The sequence below is a fragment of the Lontra canadensis genome, unplaced genomic scaffold (genome assembly GCF_010015895.1).
Source record: "Lontra canadensis isolate GAN:19392208 unplaced genomic scaffold, GSC_riverotter_1.0 scaffold122, whole genome shotgun sequence".
NCBI lineage: Eukaryota > Metazoa > Chordata > Mammalia > Carnivora > Mustelidae > Lontra > Lontra canadensis.
In genome coordinates, this window is record NW_022631116.1 from 4,315,640 (window position 1) to 4,339,976 (window position 24,337).

Below are 24,337 nucleotides of genomic sequence, written 5' to 3' on the forward strand. Positions count from 1 at the left end.
ATCAACCCTTAATCCTGAAGGGCTGTTGTGGTCTGAGCTGTCCCTTCCCACCTCCCTGCTTCTGCCCCTGAGTTCCCAGGGTGACACGAGAGGATGTCTCCATGACCTGAAGGATCTTTTGTGACAGGAGCCACAGCCTGGTATCCCTGTTTGTCAGGGCAGTTGGTCTCACCTCCCCCACCCTGTCTGGCTCTCCCTCTCCCATGCTTGGGGAAGTCTTGGATCCCCATGACAAGCTGAGACCCTGAGCCTGCATCAGGTGTGGGTGGCTGGGTGGGTGTCCACGCAGCAGGGGCCTGTCTCTTGTTCCTGTCCAAAGGGTAACAACTAAAATCCTTCGGCTGCCCTTGGGCCCTGCTGAGCCTTCCTCTCCGTTCCCACCCACCCCACCTACGGCCTGGCCCCCTCTCCCAGCGGAATCTGGTTAGAATCCACGGGCTGCAAACTTCCAAAACAATCGTTGTATCTTTATTGACTTTTTTTTTTTTCTGAATGCAATGACTGTTTTTTACTCTTAAGGAAAATAAACATCTTTTAGAAACAGCTCGATACACACAATCTTCAGTGTGAAGCAATATACTAATAAGAACACTAGTCGTCTTAACATTTACAGTCTTCATATATATTATATATATGTATATGTATACATATATATACACTATATAACGAGGCCAGATATAATACACACGTTTACCATTTTACAGTCATATGTACAGGAAGTTGCTAGGGCGGCCCCAGTCTGGGGGCTGCGTCAGGCCTATCAAAGCGTGGACAGAGCTGAGGACACGGACGGACAGGCGGACGGACTGGCGGGGACTGGCTTGGGCCGGTGGTGGCTGCGTGGGGAAGGCGGGCATCTCCAGAGCCCTCTTCCCGGCAAGGGCCCCGTGCTGAGAGACACGCGACGCACGGTGGCGGCGACACACGGGAGAAGCGAGCATGTTCCCAACATATATACATTCTATGTAACATATATATAGAGGGGTACACAGGTTTGTACACGAATCTAGCGCTGTCTCTGCTCCCGTGCCTGGTGGGCGCTGCTGTCCCTGGAGACGGGTGGTCCTGCAGAGGGACGGCCACACACCCACCGGAGGACCGGAGGTGCGCTCTGGTCGCCACTCCTTTCCTTTGGGTTCCCAGGTGGCGCTCCAAGGGTGGGGCGGAGGACTGGAAAGGGGACGACAGAAGCCAAAGGAGGGGGGCAGCCCCACCCACACCCGGGGAGCCCGCATCCCCTGAGCATGGGTCCCGGACTCCCCCGGCTCTGCCCAAACCGCACGGGGCCAGGTGGGTGGGAAGGACACAATTCGAAAGGTTCCTTTCAAAGCCTCCGGTCTAGTCGTCTCCAGCAAGGCTTCGGCTCCCTCCCCACCCACCCCTCACCGCCTTGGAGCCTGGAGCCGCACTGGGCCACTTCCAGGGCCCTTTGGACCCCCCACCCCCACCCCCAGGGCGCCCAGCTGCAAGCCACGCCAGCTGCGGTGGCGGCAGCATCCACGTGGAATGTGTGCCACGTCGTCTTAGAACTACCCCGGGGAGAAGCGTGTCCCCAAGCTAAAGGCGTCTCCAATCCCCGCCGGAGGCTGGGTGCCCCAAGGAGTCTGGCCGCTCCGCGGGCTCCCCTTCTCCAAGCCTGGCCCCGAGGGTGTGGGCGGGAACGCCCAGTGTCGTCCTGTTCCGGGAGCAGGCGGCCCGGGAACGTGTTTTCTTCCCAACCCGGGACCGCAAGTTTCAGCCCTAGGCGGCCAGATCCAAGACCCGGAATCCGGATCAAGGATCGGCTCTGGCCCCGCGCTGGGAGCAGCTCAAAGGCCCGGGGGCTGCGCAGGCGGCTCCTCTCCTTCGGCGGCCGGCGGGCAGGCGGGCTTCCGCGGCTTCTCCGGCCGTTGGGGTGGATTACAACGGCAGCCTCTGCAGGACGAGAGACGCCCGAGCGCCCGTTATTGCCGGTGGTGGACACCTGCTAGGGGCTAATAAACCCCAGCCCCGCCCCTTGCGGCGTGGCCCTGGCCCCGCGAGAGGCTCCCGAGAGAGGCTCCGTCCCTTCCCGCCCGGTCCGCACCGCGTGTGCTGCGCGGAGTCTCCTAGGGCTGGAGGTACCCCGCCTCACATTAGACCTTAACTTTAGTCTAGCTTGGCACCGTCACCTCCCTCCGCGCCCATCGTTCTGTGCCCCTGCTTGCCCTTCCTGTCCCCCACCTGCGATGGCTCCCTCCCTCAGGACCGTCTCCTTGTAAGGCGGTCTTTATGACCAGCGTGTGCCAACCTGCCCCTAAGGCGACAGATAAACCACGGAGTGGACAGATGGGGGCTGGGCCCTGCTGACAGTCGGGGGGCGGGGCTCCGCTCCAGCCTGGACCCCTTCCAGGAAAGGCTCCTGGTGGTCACCTACCTTATGTTTGGGACACTTCAAAGAAAAGTTCTCTTCGATGAATATGCAACCTGGCACCAAAGAGAAGTGCGGGTGGTTAGGACAGCTGCGGGTGTCGCGTCGGGGCGCCCGGCGGACGGGGGACCTAGTGCCCCCGAGCCTATGGGCTACAGGGCTTCTTTGCAAAAAGTAAAGCCGACCTGCTGGAATCCTACAGGGTCTAAACTCTGTCCGGGTTGAACTGACTTCCATCTGCCCCCAGCCCTGCTGGCCCATGTGTTCCTGTTCTCCCCGGGACTGAAGGGCCTTCTTGTCACTTGGGAGGGCTTCCCTGACTCCTAGCTCCAGCAGACCCCCTGTGCCTGTCTCTCCCCTGCCCCCGCCTCACTTCGCTTGGCCACACTTGGCATTTCCTCTTAGTGGTCTATATACCAGTCTATATACTTCCTAGTGCTCTATATACTTGCTCATGATCTCTGCCCTACTGGAAGGCAAGCTCCATGCACCTGCTTTGCCCTCTTCCCTGGATGCATGCCCAGCCCCTGGAAGGCCTTGATACCGAGCAGGCTGATGGACTGGGTGGTGCAGTCACAGGTCTGGATTCAAGTATCAGCTACTTCTTCGAGCCTCGGTCTCCACATCTGTAAAATGGGCCTTTATGCCACCTACCGTGTCTCTATCCCGGGGACTGATGAGAGCCATGCATGTAAGCCACCTGCATGTGTGTGGCTCAGAGCAGGCACTCACGATATGGGTTTGTCCCTGTGGGGGCCTCGAAGGGGAGGCAGACCGGAGTCTGGGGGCAGGGGAAGACTGAGGTCTTGGATCTGGGTGAATTCCAGCAGGCACGTGGGTGCCCACAGCACTGGCCACCCTGGGGGAACAGAGAGGATGGCTATGCACGGCCAGTTTCTGCTGCCCGCCGCAGCCCAGGCGTGCACGGTATCTCAGGAAGTCCCCACTCTGGGGCCTTCTGCCACCTATGGAGGCCCTGGCTTCCCTACCCCCCCCAACCCTGAGTCCCCGTCCACCACCCCCAGTCCCTCCCTCCCATGCCCCACAGGCCATTGTTCTGAACAAACCCCAAACCCATAAATAGCCGGAGGCCTGAGCTGGCCAAGCAAGTCCTCTCCCTCCAGCACATTCCTCCTGCTCACGCTGTGGCTCTGTGCCGTGGCATCACAACAGCGTGGTGGCTGGTAGGCAGGGTGGGGAGGCAAGGGCAGATCCGAGGGCCCGAGAGCAGGGTGGGGAAGGCTCCAGGCCTGCGGCTATCTCCCCTTTTTTCCGACCAACCGCTGCCAGAAGCTGGGGACCCTCAGACTGCAAAGTGCCATGTGTCTCTGCACTTCTGGGCCAGCGGCCGGGGGCATGTCCTCAGTTTTTCGTCTTCCCTCTGCTCAGACAAGCCAGACACGGCGTGGGGACCGAACGCACACCTTCCAAAGAGCATGGAGCTCAAACCCCAGGCTGACTGCACACATGGTGTCCTCCCCGCCCCACATCCCACAGCAGGCCCTACAGTCAAGGGCTTGGGTCTCCACATGTGAAGGGCGGGAGGTCACCAGGGCCCAAACCAGCTCTCTCAGCCACCACCCCCAGCATCCACCTAGGACGTGCGGGGACCATAGGAAGGAGCCAGGTCATCGATTCCCCGTGCCTCTCCCGTTGTCTGTGCCTGGGGGACCTGGGGGCCTGGCTGCCAGAGGGGGCCCGTGGCCTGAGCATGGAGAGGCTCAGATAGGACCTGTGGTGCGCTGGCTTCTGCCAGCAGTTCCGAGTCACTTAGCCCTGGGAGGTGCTCCTTAATGGGGGTTCAGTGGATGGGGTTAGTGGGCCAGGGCGGCAGGGAAAGGCAGAAGGGGACAGTCCCGGTGCCCTGCGGTCCGAGAGCCTGTCCCCTGGACAGCCAGGGCTTGGGTAGGTGCCCGGTGCACCCGGAGGCCTGGGGCTCCCACCTGCCATACGCCGGATGGCCTGCCCAGCCCCCAGCCTTGGTTCCTCTGCCCACCACCCCTCCTGCCCGCTGCTGGCCGCCAGGCTCACTTGTTCTCCCAGCTTCTCTGGCTGTCGCTCCTCTGATGCCCAGGGCCCCACCCCCGCCCCCCTGCCATACGTGAAGTGCTGACACCCACTCCCCGCACACTGCCCCCTCCTGCCCTCTGATGACCCCTTGGGCTGACGGCCGGCGAGTTTCTATCTACAGGGAAGCAGCCGCGTGTGGCGGACGACAGGTGGCTAAAAGATTTGCTCCAAGAGCCCTCCCTGGATTGCCAGCCTCCTCAGCAAGGTGGCTCTGACGTTCCGCCCATGCAGAGACAGCCAGTGCGGGAATCCGGGCGGCCTGGCGGACCTGGTGGGGTCAACTGTGGGGGGCTTGGCCGAGCCCACTGGGTGGGAGAGACTGCGTGGAGCAGGGCGGAGCTGACCCGACAGCCGACCAGAGCCCCCCCCACCCCTGAACCCGTGGTGCGAGCAGCACACCCCTGCCGGCCTCACACCTGCCTCCCAACATGGGGAAGTCTGAGGTTGGGCTCCACACCCCTCTCCCCCTCAGGCCTGCACATTCAGTGCCAATGTGGTCTCTGCACCAGCAAGCCCCTTCTGATGGAGTCAGCTTCTCCTCCCGCAGCTTCCAGGCCCCCTTCCTGTGGCCATCCCTGGGGCTCTACAGACATCTCTGTTACATGGAGAATCCTCTGAAGACTTCATTCAAAACAGAAGTTGTATCACTCCAAGCCTGGTATGTACGTCCGCCCACTACCAGCTGCTGCGCACCTCCCCTGACCTTGTGAGGCCTGGTGACAATGCCACCTCCTCCGGGAAGTCCTCCTGCATTCCCTCCCAGCTCAGACAGGATTAATCTCTCCCACAGCACACACACACTCTACCCTGTCTGGGCTCCATAACTTTGGGCAAGCAAGGATCATGATTTCCCGGTCTGTCCCACTCACTGGTGAGCCCCCAGGAGGCTGGACGGTACTGGGGGGAGAGAGAGAGAGAGAGAGAGCACAGATGTGGAGCCAAGACAGGCAAAGTCTGTCCGTGCTGCTCTGCGTGGTGGCGGGGGAGGCAGCCTATCTGTAAAGATGTAACTGGGGATAGAGCCGGGGATAGAGCCGGGGCCAGATGCCGGGCCTGGCACAGAGAGGGTGCTGAATTAATCCCCATAGAAGGAGGGGTGCAGCTCGCAGTAGCTATTCCCGGGGTAAGGCCATGCGTCTGGTTAAGTGGCTGAGTCCACATTAAACTCGGGTTCATGGTGTGCAGAGTGGGGAGTGGAGCCCGTGAGCAGCCCAGCCCCACGCCCCCCTGCAGCCAGCCTTCTCCCTGAGCAGTCCTAGCGCCCCAGCCCCGGCCAAGGACCTGTCACCACTCAGTCGTGCGTGAGCTCCTGCGGTGGCTCAGCTGGGGCTGCTGCTGGCCTGGGGCCAAGTGGGCAGGCAAGGGGGGGGGTACAGTGAGGGGGTCCCTTCGTCCCACGGCAGAGCCAGCAGGCCTTCAGGTGGGGAGGAGGGGGCCCCAGCCAGTGGGAGAGCCTGCTGGGGGCTGTGTCTGCGCTGCCATCTGTGAGGCAGGGACAGTGATAACTTCCCCCCAGTTCTAGGTCAGAGGAGTCAGGGAGGGGAGGCGGGGGAGGCAGCCAGAGGTGGGGGGCTAACAGGACTGGGGCTGCATTTTCTGGGCAGTGTTCATTACTTCTTTCCCTGCCCCAAAGAGCCCCAGCAAGAAGAGATGACCGATCCCAGGCTCCAGGCAGCCGAGGGCAGAGGCTTCCTGAGCCCAGATCCCCTCAGTGAGAACACCACTGCCTGGGAATGCAGACCAGAGCGGCCTCTGCGGCTGCCTAAAATCTGGCCTCGTGGGGACTGCCGTTCCACAGTGAGCCATCTCTTTCTTTGGACGAAGGGAGGATTGTATGTGAGCCTGGGTTTCCATGCCTGCTTGGTGAGGTTTGGGGCTCCTGGACCCCTCCGGCCCATGCTGTCTGCCCTTCTGTGTGCCCACTGCTGGCCCCGGGGACAGGGGAGCGAGGGGAGAAGGGGACGAGGGGGAGTGGGTGCAGACAGGCCCTCCTGTCCCCTGGGGCTGGCTCTTACCCGCATCGCTGGCACACGGGTAATGGTAGGTATGGCTGCACCCTTTGTGACCGCACCCGATGGTGGCCCCGGCTTCTTGGCAGCTGGAACAGGTCTGGTGAAGAAAGAGGGTAGATGGGGTGAGTCTACAGCTGAAGGCCTGGGTCCCCCACGGGCCCCGCCTCCCTCCCTCCCCGAGAGGGTCCCTGGAGAACGGCTGGGAGGAGGAAGCAGGTGGCCTGAGGTCTGATTCTGTGGCAGCCCCAGGCTAGGATGAGGGGACCCCCTTGGGGCAGGGAAATGTTGAACCTCATGGATAAATGTTGAACCTCGTGGGTTCGCATCCCAGCTCTGCTGTTCTGCTCTACGTGACCTCAGCTGGTCACCCGGACTCCCCAGGCTCCACCTGGGCAAGGGAGACAGGGCCTCCCCCTATGGGGTGGTCGTGAAGATCACACAGGAGACACCATGTGCCCAGCAGACAAGAAGTCTTGACGCCAGTCACCACTGTGGCTGTGGCCACGGGCTGGTGCCATGGGGGTGGGGTTCGGTGTGCAGGGCACGGGGCGTGTCTTTACCCACTGGCTCCTCCCAGCAGCCCTTGATGAGGGGGAACTGTCATGAACCCCACTTTCTAGACGGTGAAACTGAGGCCTCCACTCCAGGCGAGCGTGAAGGCAGTAAGCATCGTCTTCTACCCTTTTTAGCAGCTACAAGAGCACGGAGCCCAGGATGGAACCCCCCTCTGAGGGGCCCCCCCCGCCCTCCCTGGGTACACGGAGGAGGGGACAAGGCAGAGTTGCTGTAGATGTCACGCAGTGCCCCACACCTTGCCCAGCTGTCCTCAGAGGGATGTGGCTGGGACAGCTGGGCCACCCCAGGAAGGCCCTCTGAAGATCGAGAGCAGCCCTGGGGCCTGGAGAGGGACAGGCTGGGCCCCAAATCACCCAGAGTCCGGAACTAGAGCCCCCTATGTGAGTTGAGGAGTAGATACCATGGGCAAGCAGAGCGATGGTAGGCCCAGGCCCCAGCGTTAAGCCACTGGTATGGGTCATTCATGAGGGGCCCCAGGGCCTGGAAGCAGCCACCCTCATAACTTATGATGTTGATATTATCACAATTCTACCCAGGTTGCCAAGGAGAGCTCAGAGAGGCCGAGTAACCTCCCTGACAGCACATAGCAGCCAAATAGCTGAGCTGGGCTTGGAGTGGGCAGTCGCCACCCGTACTGCTCAGGGCCAGGGGTGCGCTTTGTCCCAGGTCCACGACTGAGACCCCACACCCAGCATCTGGGAGAGGCCAGGAGTGAGAAAGTCTTCTCCCACCTTCCCTGGGGAAATGCCTGGGAACGCTCCCTCTGGCATCAAGCTGGGAGTGGGGCTGGGTATATTCTGGAACATCAGGTTTCCATGCACGCCTTTAGATGGGCCGTTGCCTTCGGGTCAAGGCTGAGAACTCCTGGGGCTCTGGAAGCCAAAAGTCCCTGGATTTCCGGCCCAAGAAGATGTGACAGAGCAGGAGGGGGGCGCCTAGCCCAGGTCCAAGTCCTCAGGAAAGGGGAACCGCCAGAAGAGCAGCTTCACGCCACCCCCGCCTGCACGGAGGTCCCCCAGAAAACCAATGAGGGGAGTTCTGGACATGAAGGAATCAGGGCGCAGAGAGACAGAGGCCTTGAGCCCTTCTGAGCCTAGCCCCCCCGGCTCTGAGCCCCGGCTCCCCCAGCCAGGCTTGTGAACCTGCCAAAGGCTCCCAGGCTGGTGGAGAGGCCCAAACTGGGGTCTGAGCCCTTGCTAGCAGCTTCCTAATAACACCCAGCGAGAAGAGCGTGCCCCCATCCTCTGCATCCGTGGCCAGGCCTCACCTGGATAGGAGACGGGGTCCATAGTGGTTCTGGGCAGACTGAGAAACTGAGGTCCCAGGAGGTGGTGTGGGAGGGCTGAGGGACAGCAGGAGGGGTCAGAGGAGAAAGAGGGCTGTCCCTGAGGGCCCCTCAGAACTTCTGGCCCCCAGAGGGCCAGTGAGGCCAAGGTACCAACAGGTGTGCAGGGGCTGGGAACTCTGCTGGACGGGGCCCCCCTGTGAACTGGGGAGCCCCACCACCCGCTAACAGAGGACAGCCTTCCAAGGCTCCCAGAGAGCAGTGACTTTCTGGAGTCTCAGAACCTACTCTTGGCAGAGCTGAGATTTGAACCCAGGTCTGTGTGTCGCCACGGGAGCCAAGGCAGTAAGAGGTCTTGGTGGGGACAGGAGGCCTAGGCTGCAGGAGGGGAGGGCATGGAGCCAGGAGCCTCGGAAGTTTCAGAGCCTGACCGTCTCTCCAGAGTGCTCTGAGGGCATGGTCTGCTCCTTTGGATGGGTGGGTGGGGGGGCGCTGCTTTAATGGGCCCCTCTGAGGCGCACTTGGGTGGCTCAGTCGGTTAAGCATCTGCCTTCGGCTCGGGTCATGATCCCAGGGTCCTGGGATTGAGCCCCACGTTGGGCTTTCAGCTCAGCAGGAGCCTGATTCTCCCTCTCCCTGCTGCTTCCCCTGCTTGTACTGTCTGTCAAATAAATAAATAAAATCTTAAATAATAATAATAATAATGGGCCCCTCTGAGGCTCACAGCCCAGCTGCCAGCCCTGGCCCAGCCCAGGACCATCCGTGGCAGGGAGGCCTTTTAGATCCCATCTGAGCTGCCCTGGGGGAGGTAAGAAGATGTGGCTGTGGAGCAGTGAAGCCTGCTGGTGTGTGTCCTCACCAACCCCCAATTCCCTCCCCAACCCCATCTTGACCTTCCCAGGTCTGGTCCCAGTGGCAGGAGGCCACGAGGCCATTTTGGGCATAGGGCAGGTCCCACAGGTAAGACCAGAGCCCTGGAACAGACTAAGGCTTAGCCCATGCTCGATTAGCCCACCACCATGGAAGAGACTGGATCGGGCCCTGCCTCAGAGAAGGATGGAGAAGCAGCACAGCCTGGCCCAGAGCCATGGAGGCGGGGAGGGCCTGGATGGGGGGGCCTGGTGGGGCATATGCGTTGGAGGAGGGAACTGGTGTTCTGAATGTATTACTTTCTAATGATGGACGTGCCCTGAGCCCATTTCAGGATGGCTGGGAAGGAGCCAAGAGCAGTGACAGAGAGAAAAAGAAAGGAAGGGATAGACATGGAAAGTGGCAGGTGTCCTGTTGGAGGTGGGGTTCCTCGGGCCTGGAAAGGTCTCCCACCATGGCCCACGGCAGTGGAAGGTGGCTGCAGGAAACCAGGGGAGGCCGAGGCCCTCGGGCACAGCGGCTGGGCAGGCAATGGGAGGGGATGTGCCCTGGGGCCGGGCAGAGTGTCCCGTCTCAGGAGTGGCTGTTCGTCTGTGTATGTGTGTGTTGGTGGGGGGGGGCAAGAGCACAAGCCCCAGGAAGAGACCGCTAACCCCAACCTCCAGTCCCTGACTACTCACTGGGGCCGCCTGCACCCTGGGAAGGGAGCGTGACGAGCGAGGACCCCCCGTAGCTGGAGTGGTACTAACAGAACTCACGAGCCATGACCCGGCCGTGTTCCGCGTCCTGGTGGAGGACCGTCGGTGGGCGTTCAGACAGGCCTGGCAGCTTCACGGGCATGAACTCACTCAGCCCTCACAGCCCCCCAGCAGTGGCAGCCACCACCGTGCCCACGCCTGCGATGAGGACGTCGGGGTACAAAGGGGTGACGCCCCATGCCCTGGGTCGTGCGGGGAGGGATGGGCCAGTGTTGGGATCTGAAGCGAGAAGACAGCCAGAGCTCCTGCTCACAGACCTCAGGGACTGGAGGTCCTCCAGGAACACGGTATGACCGGTGCAGAGAGGTCCCCAGACCGCCCTGCCTGCGGGGGACACAATCGACCCACCGTACGCGGAGAGCTCTCTCCCTAAGCCCCAGCTCCACCTTAGAGCCTAAGGGGACCCGTAGGTACTGGATGGGGCAACCTGCTTTTGTAGGCTGCCCTGATGTCCCTTCTGGGAGGTGGCTTGTTTTCTGGGGCCCCCGGCAGGTCAGCTGATCGCACAGCATGGGGCTGGAAGGTGCTGAGTGCCGGGCTAGGTAGGCCGATGGGCCGAAGTGGGAAGTCAGGGACGGGGCGGCGAGCATGTCCTGCCTCGGCCTCCGCTCCACCCCAAAACTCCCCAGAGAGGAATCTGCGACGGCGGCTGTGTATGGCCCAAACCGCGGCGCTGGCAAAGAGGAGGGGGCTTCCTGATGGCCCACCTGCCTGTCCTGTGGACCCCGAGCTCCCCGCCCCAGCCGGGCCAGCCTCTTACCATGTCCACGGCCACCTTCATGGCCTCCTGTAGCCCAAAGAGCTTCCCGGCTACCAGGTAGATCCCGCCCGTCCACACGGCGCAGGCCTCGTGCACCCAGTGTTCCTGGGTGTCCCCGCCAGGCTCGGCTGGTGGCTCCTTGCTGCACTCGTGCTTACGGCTCTTGTCGGTGGGGGCTGCCTCCTCACCACCGTCCCCCCGACCGTCACAGCAGTAGCAACTCTGTAGCCGCCGGGACAGGCCCCGGGCGCTGGTGCGCAGCGAGCCCTGCTTGGCGGGGTCGGCCGGGCCCTCGGGCCGCGGGGGCTTTCCAGCGGCCGCTGTGGCTGCGCACTCAAGGTCTTTGAGTGTTCTCTCGAGGGGCAGCGAGGCCTCCTCACAGGTACCCTCCGGCCGCACCTTCTCCTTGAGTTTTGGCTTCTTTTTGGGGAGGCAGTGTTCGGGATAGTAGGGCCCACAGAGGTCCCCGAGGTCCTTGAAGTTGGCCGGGTTTTGGCAGAGGCAGCAAACAAGGCAAGAGGTACTCAGGGCCTTGGAGACCACGGGCCCCAGATGCATGGTGGAGGAGAGGGGCAGGGAGGGCCGTGGCTGCAGGACAGAGCCTCCAGGGAGCGTGGCCAAGGAGGCCCCGGTCGCATCCAAGGAGAAGGAGCATGAGGATGAGGAAGAGGAGGCGGAGGAGGAAGGCTTCCTGTGGGGCTTGGGCTCCTCCCCAGGGGAGTTGACCACAGTGCATATGGTGGTGAATGGGTCTCGCTTCTCCACCCGCACAAAGGGCGAGAAGGCCAGGGTGCGGCTGTCTGCTCGAAGCCGCTTGCACGAGGAAATGTACTTTAGTCGGATTTCAGGCTCGGCGGGGTCCAGGGGCAGCACCTGCTGCTGCCGCCGCCGCTTGGCACGTCCTTTACAGGGTGAGGAGGTGGTGTTCTTGGCCCGGCCCCGAGTGAGGCGCTTTCGCTTGGAATAGCTGCTGTAGTTGGCGTGGCCCGGCTGCTTCTGCGCCCTTGTCTGGGGCTGGCAGGGCCGGCCCTCAGGGGACTGGGAGGCCAGGCCCAGCTCCTCCGTCTTTGGCTTCTTGCCTCCCCCACCAGAGCTGTCCTCACCGCCCCCCTGAGTGCCATTGGCCCTGTCTCGGGGGGTCAGGAGCAGAGCCGGGCCTAGATGGGGCCGCTTCTCCAGGGGACCTTTGGGGAGTCCGAGGGCTCCAGCCCTGCCTTTCCGGCTTCTCTTCTTAGGTGCCAGGGCAGTCCCCCTGGCCAGCAGGGCCTCTGGGGATGTGAAGGCCTCAGTTTTGAAACAGTCAGTCGAGGACAGTTTTTTACTGTTTAGGAGTTTGCCTTTTAAGGATCTGTTGGTTGGATTTCTGCATAACTGGTCGGCCCCCGGAGCTGCCGGGAGCTTCTGCCCAGGGCCCACATTTAAGAGACCTTCTCCTGCCCCAACTGGGCTGCCCCCCACACTCTTGAGCCCACGGTCCTTCTCAGGGAGAGAAGGACTCAGGGGGTTTCCGGGAGGAGCCCCCGGCATCTTGCACGCAAACTTCTTCAGGCTGGGCGAGGTGATCTTCTGCACGATGGCCTCCAGCTTGAGGCCCCTGCCTTTCCGGGGCGGAAGCACCTTGGTCTTCATGGCCCCCTGGAAGGCCGCCCGAGAGGCGAGCTTCAGGCAGGTGTCAGTGGTCTCCGGGGGCGGGGGCTTCACGGCAGGCTCACCGTTGCCCTTGGCAGGCTTGGCCTTCTTGGGTGAAGCCATCCTCTTGAAGAGGGGGGAGGGGTCCTCAGCCCCCTCCTCCTTCACGTCCCCCCCGCTGCCGCTCCGCAGAACCAGGTTCCGCTTCTTGGTGGGAACAGGCGCCAGGAAGGCCGACTTCCTCTTGAGCGCATGGAGGGGCCGGTCGGAGAGCTTGCTGCCTGCGCCAGGCTTGGCCACCCGGGCCCGCTGGCTGGCCCTGCCCTCCTTCTGGGGGCTGCCGGAGACCTTGAACGGGGCAGGCAGGTGGTTATTGGCCAGCAGTTTCTTGGTGGCCCGGCAGCTGGGGAGACGGCTCTCGGAGGGCCGCCGCCGCTTGGAGTGGAACGCCTCCTGGGTTTTCGTGCGGGACCGCAGGATCATGGAGCGCTGGTCCTTGCCTGGGGTGCCGGGCGAGTCTGTCTCCTTGGTCTTGGAGCCCATGGGGCTGCTGTCTGAGGCCACGGGCAGGGCGGCTGGGTTACTGGGGCTGGAGGCCGCCTTGGGTGACGGCTTACCCACCCGCTTGCCGGACTTGAAGGCGGCTCGCTGCTTGCCCCCCAGTTTGTCTGGGGGGGCGGGGGTGGTGGTCAGGCCTGGGGGTCCAGGCGTGCGGGGCTCGCTCAGGGCCGTGAAGGAGCGTGTGCACATCCTCGGGAGCCCTTCCGAGGCCCCCCGGCCCGGGGCTCCCGCTCCTTCCATCTGTCCCTGCGGGGGGCCGGTGCAGGATTCTGGGAGCAAGAGGTCCTTGGGCAGCACGGGTGCCCGGCACGGGGAGTCCTCGGCCTCCGGCAACCCCCGGTGCACCCGCCGGCTCCGTAAGCTTTTGCCGCGTGGCACGGGCTCTTTCTTAGCAATGGGCGCCTCGGGCACGGCTGGCTTGCTGGGCTTCTGGGCCAGGGAGGCCTCTGGGGCCAGGGTGGCGGTGTCACCGGGCGCCAGCACCCCGTCAGGGCCTTCTTCGCCCGGCTTCATGTGCGACAGGGAGGACTCAAACCAGCTCTGGACCTTGGACTCGGCGCCCACGGTGGGGCCCAGCAAAATGACAGAGTCGCCGGACAGGTGGCACGGGGAGCCCCAACCGGTTTTGGAGTCCAGCACCTCCTCCACCTCCTCCTTGGTGCACAGCAGGGGGGCCTTTGGTGAGAGCGGGTCCGGTAGGCCCGGCCTCTGCTCAGGGCTGCCCAGGAGCTCGCACAGAGAGGAGTATTCCTCCTCCGCCTCCAGGTCCTCCTTCCTGCCGGGCGGCGGCAGCAGGGGCAGGTCCCCAAAGTCGGCGGCCGAGCAGCAGTGCCGGCTGTCCTCTAGCCAGCGGTCGGCCTTGCCCACCTCGGGGCACTGCAGCAGCCCACCCACCTCCTCCTTCACTCCGCCCGCCTCCTCCTGCGTGGAGTCCCGAGGCACGGTGGCCTTCTCCCCAGGTGGCGCCTCCTCCTGGAAGCCTGGGCAGGCCGAAGCCTCGTGGGCATTCTCCTTGCCCACGCCGTCGGAGGCCTTCCCGCCCTGCTCCAGGCCCTTGGTGAGCTCGCTGGGGTGCAGGCCCCACCGGGGACAAGCGTCCCCCAGGTTCTCTTCGGGCCAGGCAAAGGGGTTGGCGCCGTCCGCCGAGCTGGCGGTGCTCGCGTCCGGGAAGCAGTCAAAGGCAGCCGCAGCAGGATCTGACGTGGCGGCCCCAAGCGTCGCCTTGGCACTAAAGGAGAGGGGACCTGTCGTCTTCTTGGGGTCCGGGGCGGCGAAGGCCACAGAAGGGTCTTCGAACAGCCCCGGGCTGAAGTCCTTGGCGCTGCCACCCTTGTCCAGCTGCAAGGACTCGGGCAGGGCCTCTGGCTCCCCCGGCCGTGGCCACGAGTTCTTGGCCACGGAGTCCAGGCAGGCGCTGTGGTTCTCCAGCGAGAAGGGAGGAGGCTTGCTGGCGTCCTTGGCCAGGCCGGGCGCCTCGGCCCAGGCCTTCTCAGCCTTCTCGCCGATGGCCTCCTGCAGCCCGAGGATCTCAGAAGCCAGGTCCTCCTGCGCCAGGGCGCTGAGCAGCAGCCGCGGGCAGTCCCGCTCGCCCGCCACGAACTTGGAGAAGCTGTCGAGCGGCAGGCTGCTGTGCAGGCTCTGGAAGGAGTCGTCGGACTTGGTGGACATGTCGTCGGGTGAGGTCACCGAGCAGGTGGACACCGACTCGGGCTTGGCCTTCGAGTTGCTGTTGACCCTGGCGGGGCTGCCGCGGGCCTGGTTGCAGTAGAGGAAGCTGCGCTCCAGCGGGTCCTCGGAGCCGCTCAGGTAGTCGGCCTCGGGCGGCTCGGCGTGCGTGGACTGCGGCGTGCTGCTCAGTGGCTCGGACAGCGGCGTGCCCGCCGGCTCGGCCGAGTAGCCGCTGCCCTCGGGGCTGCAGTGCTGGCTCCGGTGCTGCTCCGGGGTCCTGGACACCAGGTTCTTGCCGCCCTTCTTCTGTGGCACGGCGGCCTTGGAGAGCAGCAGCTGCTGGACCGTGTTGGAGATGTTCTCCACCTGGGAGGTCAAGGCCGTGAGGCTCTGCAGGCTGAGGTCCGACAGCAGGTTCTCGGGCAGCTTGTCCTTGGGCGGCGCCTTGCAGTTGCCGGGCTGGGTGTCCACCGTGCCGGCGGCATCGGTCGGGGAGGGGTTGAGCAGGGGCATGAAGTGGCTGTGGTCCGTGATGCCCGCGGGGAAGGCGCCGGTGCCGAGCGGCTGCTGGTTGTAAGGAAAGTTCTCCAAGTTTGGCATCAGCGGCGATGGGGTGGAGCTGTAGGAGGGCGAGCGGCCCACGGAGCGCGCGGGCGAGTGGCTGGAGCTGGGGCTGAAGGTCTGGTAGTACTGCTCAGGAGTCCGCACGGCCGCGTCCGGCTGGCAGTAGCCCGCGCCCTGCTGCCCGTAGTGTTGGTACTTGGCGAGGTTTTGGTAATGGAGGGTTTCCTGGGCATGGTGCCGGCTCTGGAGGGCCGCCTGCTGCTGCTGCTGCTGCTGCTGCTGCTGCTGCTTCTGCTGCTCGTAGCCCAGGCGGCCGGACTGGTAGGCGTGAAGGTTCTGGACCCGCTGCCCCGGGGCCAGGCTGGCGTTGGCGGTCAGTGGCCTGTCGTGGGGCGGTGCGGACGGCGCGGTGCAGCTCTTGTAGGAGTGGGCCCCCTGTCCGCCCCCGCCGCCCCCGCCCCCGCCCCCCTGCGTGCCCTGGCCCCCGGAGGAGTAGGTGGAGGAAGGGGGGAAAGACTGTGAATGCTGGGGGAAGTGGCCGCCCTGGGGGAAGGGCAGGGGTGAGGCCATGTCGTTCTGCAGTTTCTGCCTTTGGAGTGTGGGGTACGCCAGGGGCTGCTGGGGCTGCGGCAGCTGAGGCTGGACGTGCAGAGAGTGAGTCCGGAAGGGCAGCTGGGCACCCTGCTCTGGGTACTGCCTGCCAGGGGGCACCGCTGCCTTTTTCATCAAACTGTCGTCATATTTGCCCACGCCCCCGGGCAGGGGCTGTGGCTGCGGGGGCGGCGGCTGGGGGGCCCCCCAGGCCTGCAGGCTCTCCTCGCCCGAGTAGCGGCCGGGGTACGGGCTGCTGTCCGGCACACTATAGCCCGAGAAGGCCGGCCGGCCCTGCAGGGACGGCTGGGAGGCCAGGCCCTTGCTGCCCCGCACGGAGCCGGCGGGCGTGCCGGCGCCACCCTCGTAGGCCGGGTAGGGCTGCGGGTTATAATAGTCCTTGGCCAGCAGCCGCTGCCGGTCGCAGCTCAGCCCGGCCTGGCCAGGCTGTCTGTAATTCTCCAGGCGAGATGTCTCCTGTGAGGTCTGCTGGTAGTTCTGTTGTTTGCCATGGAAACCACACCTTTCTCGAAAAGACTGCATGACTCGGGCTGGTTATCTGTGAAAAGAGAAAGGGAGAGAGGGAGGGGGAGAGTGATTCAGAGGGGCCATTTCCCTTCCCCTCCGAAAGCCGGCCTCCGGCCTGCCCTCTCCCCTGCAGCTCTTAATGGTCTCTCCTTGGCCTGAGCCCCCCCCACCAGCTGTGCACATATTGACAACTTGTGTCAGGGAGGTGTGCTCTGTAATTCCCGCTCCCACGTCGGCCCCCGCTGCCCAGGCAAGGACAGCCACTGCAGCGGGGAGGCGCAGACCTGCCGCCCCCTGCCCCCCCTCCAGGTCCCCCTGCTGCCCCAGGGCCCCCGGACCCTGCTGGGGCGGGCAGGTCCTCCCCTCCACCTCACCCACCACTCCCCGCGCCTCCCTGCCAGCAGAATCATTTAGCAGAGCGATTCCCACTCCCCTGACCCCTGGGGCCAGCTGGGTCCTGCCGGGTCCTGCCATCAAGTCCCAGGGTAGCAATGTTCGAATGTGACCCAGCCATGCCAGGACCAAGGAAGGGTCACCCCTGCCCGGGGAAGCCACTCACCAAGGCCGGCAGAGACCGCGCGTACACACACACACACACACCTCTCTATCACTGCCACGCCATCTGGAATCTGTCTGTTCCTCCTAGCAGACGTCGATTAGGGACTGTGGAGCCATTGTAGGCATAAACGTCCCCCTTCTCCGACTCCCAGTAACGCAGGACAGCCGCACCTGCCTTCTGTTTTTGATATCATAGGTGCGTAAACAGATTACGTGGCCCAGAGTGAGGGCGTGCATGCTAATGGGGGACAGAGCCGCAGTCCCTTGGCCACAGAGAAGCACCCCACAGCTGGGCATGAGGTCGCCCCGGCCCTCCTGGTTGGCCCCTCCCGTCTCCAGCTCCACAGGGTCAGCACCCAGGCAAGCCAGGCCAAGAGCCCATCTGTTTATCATTTCAGAGGCTCAGGCCCCTGGTGAGGTGTAAGCAGTCCCAAAGCAGGATCTTGGACCAGGAAATGACCCCGAGAAGCGGGGGGTGCTTCAGGGCAGAGCAACTAGATTCACACAACAGGCCAACCTGCAGTGCCCAGGCTAAAGATGCCCCTGACCGGAGGCCAGGTCGTCCCAGAAGGCCCTTGGAGGAGGGAGGTGGGGGGAGCAAGGAATGTTCCAGGCTCAGGAGATACTGCATGGAGGAGTCTGGCACTCAGCCAGAGGCCCAGGGGGATCAGGATTTACCCACAACCATGCCGCTGGTCGGGGGGCCAAGAGGCGGAAAGAGAGGCCCAGGTCCCCCAGAGGGCACGGTTCTCAGTTCTCAGCCATTCCCAACAGCGACAGAGGAAGGGGTGGTCTGCTTCAGGCCACAAGATTCCAGGGTTACAGGAGGGACCAGAAAGGAATAAAGAGGCACCAAGGGCAGACGGACACACAGACGTGACAAAGAGGACAGAGATGTGGAGTGAGGGGATGGGGGGCTCCCTCCTCTATTCTCCGCCTGGATCCCACTTAGAGCCTTTCGAAGTGCTGGGACTGACCAGGGAGGGGAACGGGGAGGGGCTCCATCCAGCTGAGCGGGGCTAGTCTGGGGAGCCAGAAGCCCCCAGGAGCCCTGTTAGCACAGCCTGGGCCCACCTCCCCTGACCTGGGCAGTCAGCTGACCCTGACTCAGGGCTAGATGTGCCTGGGGCTGCTGTGAGAGGGGACCCGTGTCCCACAAGGTGAGCCCCTGTCCACCAGGCCCCACGATGAATGAACACCGCCCGGCGGCCTTCCCTCCTGCCTGTCCCCAGGGCTTTCACAGGCATCCCCAGCAAGGAAAAACGTGCCCGCCCTTCTGACCCACTTCAGTCCCATCCCTGGTGGCGTGGATCCAACGTGACGTGAGGTGCCTGCTGTGGTGACGCTGCCTCGGCCCAGAGGAGCGGGAGGCAGCACTTGGTTCTGGCTCGGTGGCTCAGCCGGGGAGGCAGCTCTGCGGACAAGGGTGCCGGCAGGCCCCCTCCCACCCTTGGGTAGAGGAAATGAGTAGGCACACAAGGCGGCTGGCAGGGGAAGTCACTTTTTTTTGGGTGTCACCGCCTGGCAGCAGCCCCTGGCCAGCAGAGCCCGCTCTAGGGGCCACTGCACTGCGCGCCCCGCCTCCGTCCCCAGCCTGTGTTTATGAGCCCGGAATGCGCCCACCCAGGCCCCCCGCTCTGGAGACAGGAGCCTCATATATCTGCACAAATTACATTTCGGCTTTTATTAGTCCCAGATCGCTCCCATTTCCTGCTGAGTGTCCTGTGGATATCATTAACATTTCTCCGGCTTTTTTTATGTTTTATTTTTTATTTTTCTTCACATTCTCCAAAATGCATTACCAGAAACATTACTTAAAAAGAGAGTGCTATGACCAGTGTTGTCCTTCTCCCCCCACCCGCACCCCCTCCCCGGCTTTAATCAGTCCAGCTGCTGTGTCTTTTAATTTAGCCGAGCTGTATTAAAGGCGGGTTTCCCAATACACCCGAGCAGCTGGGTGCGGAGGAAGCATCTATCTCTAAGAGAAGACAGTTCAATTAAAATACGAGAAGCCCAGTGCCTGATGGAGAATGCAGGCAAAAATGCTCACCCCAACACCACCCTCCAACCCCCCGGGGGAGGGGTGCGGGAGGGGGGGGGTGCGGGAACAAAGGCATGGCATCAAAGCTGGGCTCCCAGAGCCAATGAGGCCCACCAGCTCTGCCAGGAGAAAATGGGGCACTGCCTCTTTAAGAGCTGCCTCAGGTCTGCCACAGGCTCTGTTGTTATTAATTATTATGATTATGATTACTTTTCAAGAGCACTAGGACAGGACAAGGAAGGGGAAGAGAGGCAGGCAGCAGACAGAGGTAGGCGGCAGCAGGAGGCGGCCCCTTTGGCAGAGATGGTGACCTCTGAACCTGGGCAGGGGAGGGGGCAGAGCGGGGACAGACCCCGGGGGGTTTGGCCTTAGCGGGTTCAGCTGGAGGGAGGTGTGGGGCCCAGGGAGGACACCCTCTAACACATCCTCTCGGGGCTCCTTCGGGTCTAGTCCACCTCCCCATCCTTGCTTCCCATGTCCACTTCTTGTGGACACTGGGTCCGCACAAAGCCTGATCTCTGAAGTTCTTGGGGGGAGAGAGGAAGTCAGCCTTGAGCATCCTCTAGGCACCTGATAAACAGTGCTTAGGACACAAGTCCCTTATGAGGACTCCTGAAGGGCAGTCGTCCCAGGCCCCTGGACCGAGGGAGCAGAGCAGACCCCGAGCTACCGATTGATGCTCACTGCCGCTCCCCCCCATGAGGCAGGAAGTGGGGCGGGGGACATGCCATGCCCAGCCCTCTGCCCTCGAGTCAAAGGCACTGGTAGGGGTGGCAGGGGCACCCTTGGCATTGGCCAGAGTGCTTACTCTGTGCAGGTCTGCTCAGTAACACTTTGTTCTGCTCTTCCAGGGAAAAAAGATGAGGTTCAGAGAGCAAAATACCGACCTTTGAGCCTACCCACAGTGCAGTTCCTTTTGCCAGATCACCAGACCCAGAGTGCACGTTCCCTTCCCCGGACCCCACACCAAGAACTCCCACCTACAAGAAAGCATCTTAGAGGGGTGCCTGGGTGTCTCAGTGGGTTAAGGCCTCTGCCTTAGGCTCAGGTCATGATCTCAGGGTCCTGGGATGGAGCCTGCATTGGGCTCTCTGCTCAGCAGGGAGCCTGCTTCCTCCTCTCTCTGCCTGCCTCTCTGCCTACTTGTGATCTCTCTCTGTCAAATAAATAAAATCTTAAAAAAAAAAAAAAAAGGCATCTTGGAGCATGGCAGCAAGAAGGTGCTGGAAGGGGAGGGCAGAGGGGCCCTCTGCAGCCCCTGAGGACCTGAAGGCCAGGCCAGGACCCCCCCCCCCCACTTATTCAGGGAGCCAGACCCCACAGGGAAGTCCACTTATGAGCAGTGGTGGTCACTGGCTGTCACCCAGGTAACTGGTGTCCCTGGGCAGCCTGAGAGAGAGGTCCCTGGGCCCACAGCCCCTCCAGTACCCCGGGCAGGGTGGATGAGAGCTGCCGAAGCTCCCACGGGGACCCAGTGGAGCCCAGCTGGGAGGCTGTGACTGGAAGTCTCCCTGAGGGAGAGGGCTGGTGGGAGACAGAGAGGAAGAGAGGGAGAGGATGAAGAGAAAAGGAAGCTTTCCGTTCTCCAGCAGCAGCTGTGAAGCCACTGGTTCCATCCCACCCACTTACCCAAGGTTGTTTTATGACCCGGTTTCTTGATTTGTAGCTGCAGGGGAAAATGTGACAACCCAACCCACTCAAGGCCTGGGAACTAGGAAGAAGGAGAAAGTTACCCAGGTCAGGAGGCAGGGGATGGGGAGGTGGGGGGGGGGGTTGTCCAGCTAGGAGTGAAGAAGGTAGGACCACCCTGGGCCTCCCCATCCCTCCGTGGTGAGTGCTGAATACTAAGTAGGAAACCTCGATTAAAATGATAAATCACTAGCCAGCTTTCCTGCTGTGCTGTGGGGTCTACTTTGAATCCTAAGGGCCGGGCTTGAATAGGGGAAGGGATGAGCTTCCAAGAAATCCACAATAAAACAACTCAGTCCTTGCAGGCCCTAGGGAAGGGTTGGGGTCCTTGGCCCCCCCGGCGCTGGTGGGGAGGGAGGGACCCAAGCCTGCTAGGGCAAAAGGGGACCATCCTGGGGGATAAAGAATCCCAGAGAACAAGGCAGCCCCTACCTCAAAGGAGGGCCACTGAAGACCACCCCATATGGGCAGCACCCCCAACACACTTGACACGCACCGCTCCTCATTCACGGGCACCCATGCAAGCTCCATGGGAGAACCCCATGGGGGTCAGCATACACCCCAGCAGGGCCTCCTCGGGTGGGAGGGCCTGGGGGCTCAGGTCCTGAATACCCAGTGGCAAGTTACAGGGAAGAAGGGCAAACCTTGGGAAGACCGCCTTGCCTCTCTCCAGATGTGGGGCGAGCCCCCAGCCAGCCTCCGTCTCTGAGGCTAGGAACCCCAGGCGAGGCAGGACCTCAGGGCTCTTTGGAGGAAGTCTCAACAGGGAACAGAGGCTTCTGGACTTCCCAGACGTTTGGAAAGCCTTCCCTTGAAGCCCACCAATGCAGTCTCCTCCAAGGCCCCAGCTGCAGAGGCCTCTGAGACACTCCTAAGGCCCGTGAAGATCCCGTCCTCGGGGTCCAACCTCCAGGAGGGTGCCCCTGGGGCATCGCAGGGTGTGTGGAGTGTGGACTGTGTGGACTGTGCTAGTTTCTGGAAGTGCCAGGCCCAGTTAGGAAGCCACAACACCATTTCCAGGAGGAGTAACTTGGGGGAGTCCCACAGCCCAGACCTGGCAGGACCCAGGTCTCCCCAGAAGGCTGACTTCTAAAGCTGAGGGCCACTCCACAGCCACACCCCAGTGCCCCACATCCGGTTTCAAGGTGCAGCGGTCAACGGGCCCCCGGACCTGGCCTCGTGGTCTGGGTGGCCAGGCAGCTGTCCCCCGCTGGGAATCGTGGGGTAACAGGACAGCAGGACAGGATTCAGCAGCAGCTGCGCTGTTGGCCTTCCAGAACCCGGCCCCCCACCCCAGACCAGAGCAGGGGGGAGACTGGCCTATCAGCTCGGTACTTACCAGTCTCTTACTGACAGTAATTGTTTTTAGATCATTTTATTCACCATTCAACAAAAAAGAAATCATCACCTCTCCCCCTCGCTGTCAAAATGAGCACAATAGGGGACCGGGTTGGCGGGGGGGCAGCGTCCTGACTCCTAGGAGGGCTAGGGTCTGGTTGCCCACCCATTCAGGGACCCCAGGGTCAGCAAATCAACGCACTGATTCAGAGGCTGCTGTGGGCGTCTGAGGGGACCCACAAGGCAGGGCGGAGAGGCCTCCAGGTCTGTTCGAGATGCCCCCCACCAAGCCCCCAGATGCTCCCGGCCTTGTGGGCAGCCACGCAATGTGGATGAGACAGGATCTGCATGTCTGACAGCTCTGAGGGCAGGCAAATGTGAGAGAGAGCCCAACCCCTCACCCCAACCTGTCCTTGAGGGACACCCCGCAGGCCCCGAGGGACCCTGACTTCCCTGGAGAAGTGGTCTCATCAGCTACTAGCTTGTCTGGCTGCTTCCTGAGCTGGGAAGATGAAGACCGTTCTGATCTATGCGCGTCTCACTCCCTGGGCTCCAAGACTTTTGCTCGTGTCACCTTCCCAGGGACCCCACTCTGACCACTGTGCCTGGAAGAGTCCCCTTGCTCTTCTATCAAGTGTTCCTCTCCTTGTCATAAGCCACGTGGCTGGCTTTACAGCTGGTCTCTCCTTTAGATACGGTTCCCCGAGAGCAGGTGTTTTGGCCCGTTTTGTTCACAGCTCTATCCCCATATCCCGGCACAAGAAATATGTATTGAATGAATAACGTGTCCATGTCACATTAATCCTATGGAAATATCCAGAACCAGCCGTCGATGGCAGCGAAGAGAGCAACTGGGTGGGCAAGGGGGGCTTATGGCCACAACCACTCATTCATTTGGGCCTGGCAGGCAATGCACCTGGGTGAAGCCAGCAGGTGGGGATGGAGACACAGGGAGGGTCCCAGGTCCCAAATAAAGCAAGGGGCGCCCTGCCGAACTGGGGCCAACTGCTGCTGCCTCGTGGGAACAAGGGCTCCAGTTTCGGAGATCTGTTTTGTTTTGTTTAAATAAGAAGGGAAGTCTCTCATTTTAATAAATGTTACCGACCAAGTAAAAAGTTTAACACCCCAGAGTTGAAGAGGGCCCGTCTGTGGGCTGCCACTCATGACAAGCTCCTGGGTGTCGAAAGCCGGCGTAACTGGTCCGCACAGACCTTTGCAAGGACAGAGCCAGGGCCTGGTCGGGAGCAGAGTCTGGGCACCTAGCAGGTGGCCAGGGTGCAGGCAGGCGTTCAGTGTGAAGGAATGACAACAGTGGGAGCAGCCAGAACCTTCCCTGGGCCTTGGGAGAAGTCCCGAGACCAGGGAAGCGGGAGTGGAGCTGCAGGTTGAGCTCCCAGGCCGGGCTCAGGGAGGAAGTGGGGCCTGAGCGGCTGGGGCCCTTCAGGGAAGGTCAAGTTCAGAGGTGCTCAGCCGTGGGGGAGCCGCAAAGGCTGGAAGGCAGGAGGCCTGCCTTCAGGCCATTCCACCCCAGATGCCAGATGAGGCCCTGCTGATCCCCCCTTCCCTTTGCTGGGTCCCTGCAGGGATCCTTGGTGGCACTTATCACAGTGGTAATTACATAATTAATGGCATAATGAGCTGCTTTACATGCACCGCCCTCGGCAGAATGTAGCCTGATGAGGGCAGGGGCTTCTTCATCTGTTTGGTCCTACGCCCTAAGCGCAGAAACTGTCCCGGCTAGCTGCCAGTTAAATATTGCCCAGATGGCTGGGCAGATGGGATGGGTGAGGGGTTGAGCGCTAGCCTGGGTGCATCATTTAACCTCCTCACAGCTCTAAGGGATGCTGCCCAAAGAGAGGCCTGAAGACCAGCCACGACTGATGCAGTAGCCAATCAGGAAGAAAAGCCCTGGCTTCTGCTCTGTGGTCCACACCCCCTGAGTCACAACCACTCCCTCACCAAGCCCATTTCTATACAGCTTACAATCAGATGGGGTGGGGTGGAGTTGGGGGCTGAAGATACAGAGGAAAAAGCAGCAGGGCCCCTGTCCTCCCAAGGCAGACAAACACCCAGGAGGGTGCAAGGTTGGGGTAGAGGTGGTCAGCGGAGGCTGGCAGGAGGGTGTAATTAAGTGAGGGAAGGGTGAGGGCCCACCAGATGGAAGGAGTAGCCCAATGAGGCTGGAGGCAGAAGAGAGCAAGTGGGAGACCTGCACTTATCTCCCCTCCCCCACTTCGGGGGGGCCGGCTGCCAATAGTCAGATCCCCCCCCCCCCCGGTTCTCACGGCACCAATCCCTGGCAATCCTGCAAAGTCAAAGTCACCATGATTTGTTACCTGCCCATGCGGCTGCTGGGGGGCTGGCACTCTCCCATGTGCCTTTGGGGCCCACTGGTCTGTGGCCCAGGCTGGAGAGGGGTTTCTTGACCTGGTGCTGCCTACCTCTCCCTC

At 62.3% G+C, this 24,337-nt stretch overlaps 1 protein-coding gene across 2 annotated transcripts in view; it reads right to left on the minus strand.

Moving 5' to 3' along the window:
• Positions 1–1,103: 1,103 nt before the first annotated feature.
• RAI1 (retinoic acid induced 1) overlaps positions 1,104–24,337 on the minus strand; it is a 117,232-nt gene continuing 93,998 nt past the window's right edge. For both annotated transcript variants that reach the window (XM_032841208.1, XM_032841209.1), the window contains 4 exons: positions 10,721–16,292; positions 6,475–6,568; positions 2,396–2,445; positions 1,104–1,914 (listed from right to left, as the gene is read on the minus strand). In XM_032841208.1, coding sequence (XP_032697099.1) covers positions 1,900–1,914; positions 2,396–2,445; positions 6,475–6,568; positions 10,721–16,276 — 5,715 coding nt within the window. In that variant the 5' untranslated portion in view covers positions 16,277–16,292 and the 3' untranslated portion in view covers positions 1,104–1,899. The remainder of the gene's footprint in view (positions 1,915–2,395; positions 2,446–6,474; positions 6,569–10,720; positions 16,293–24,337) is intronic.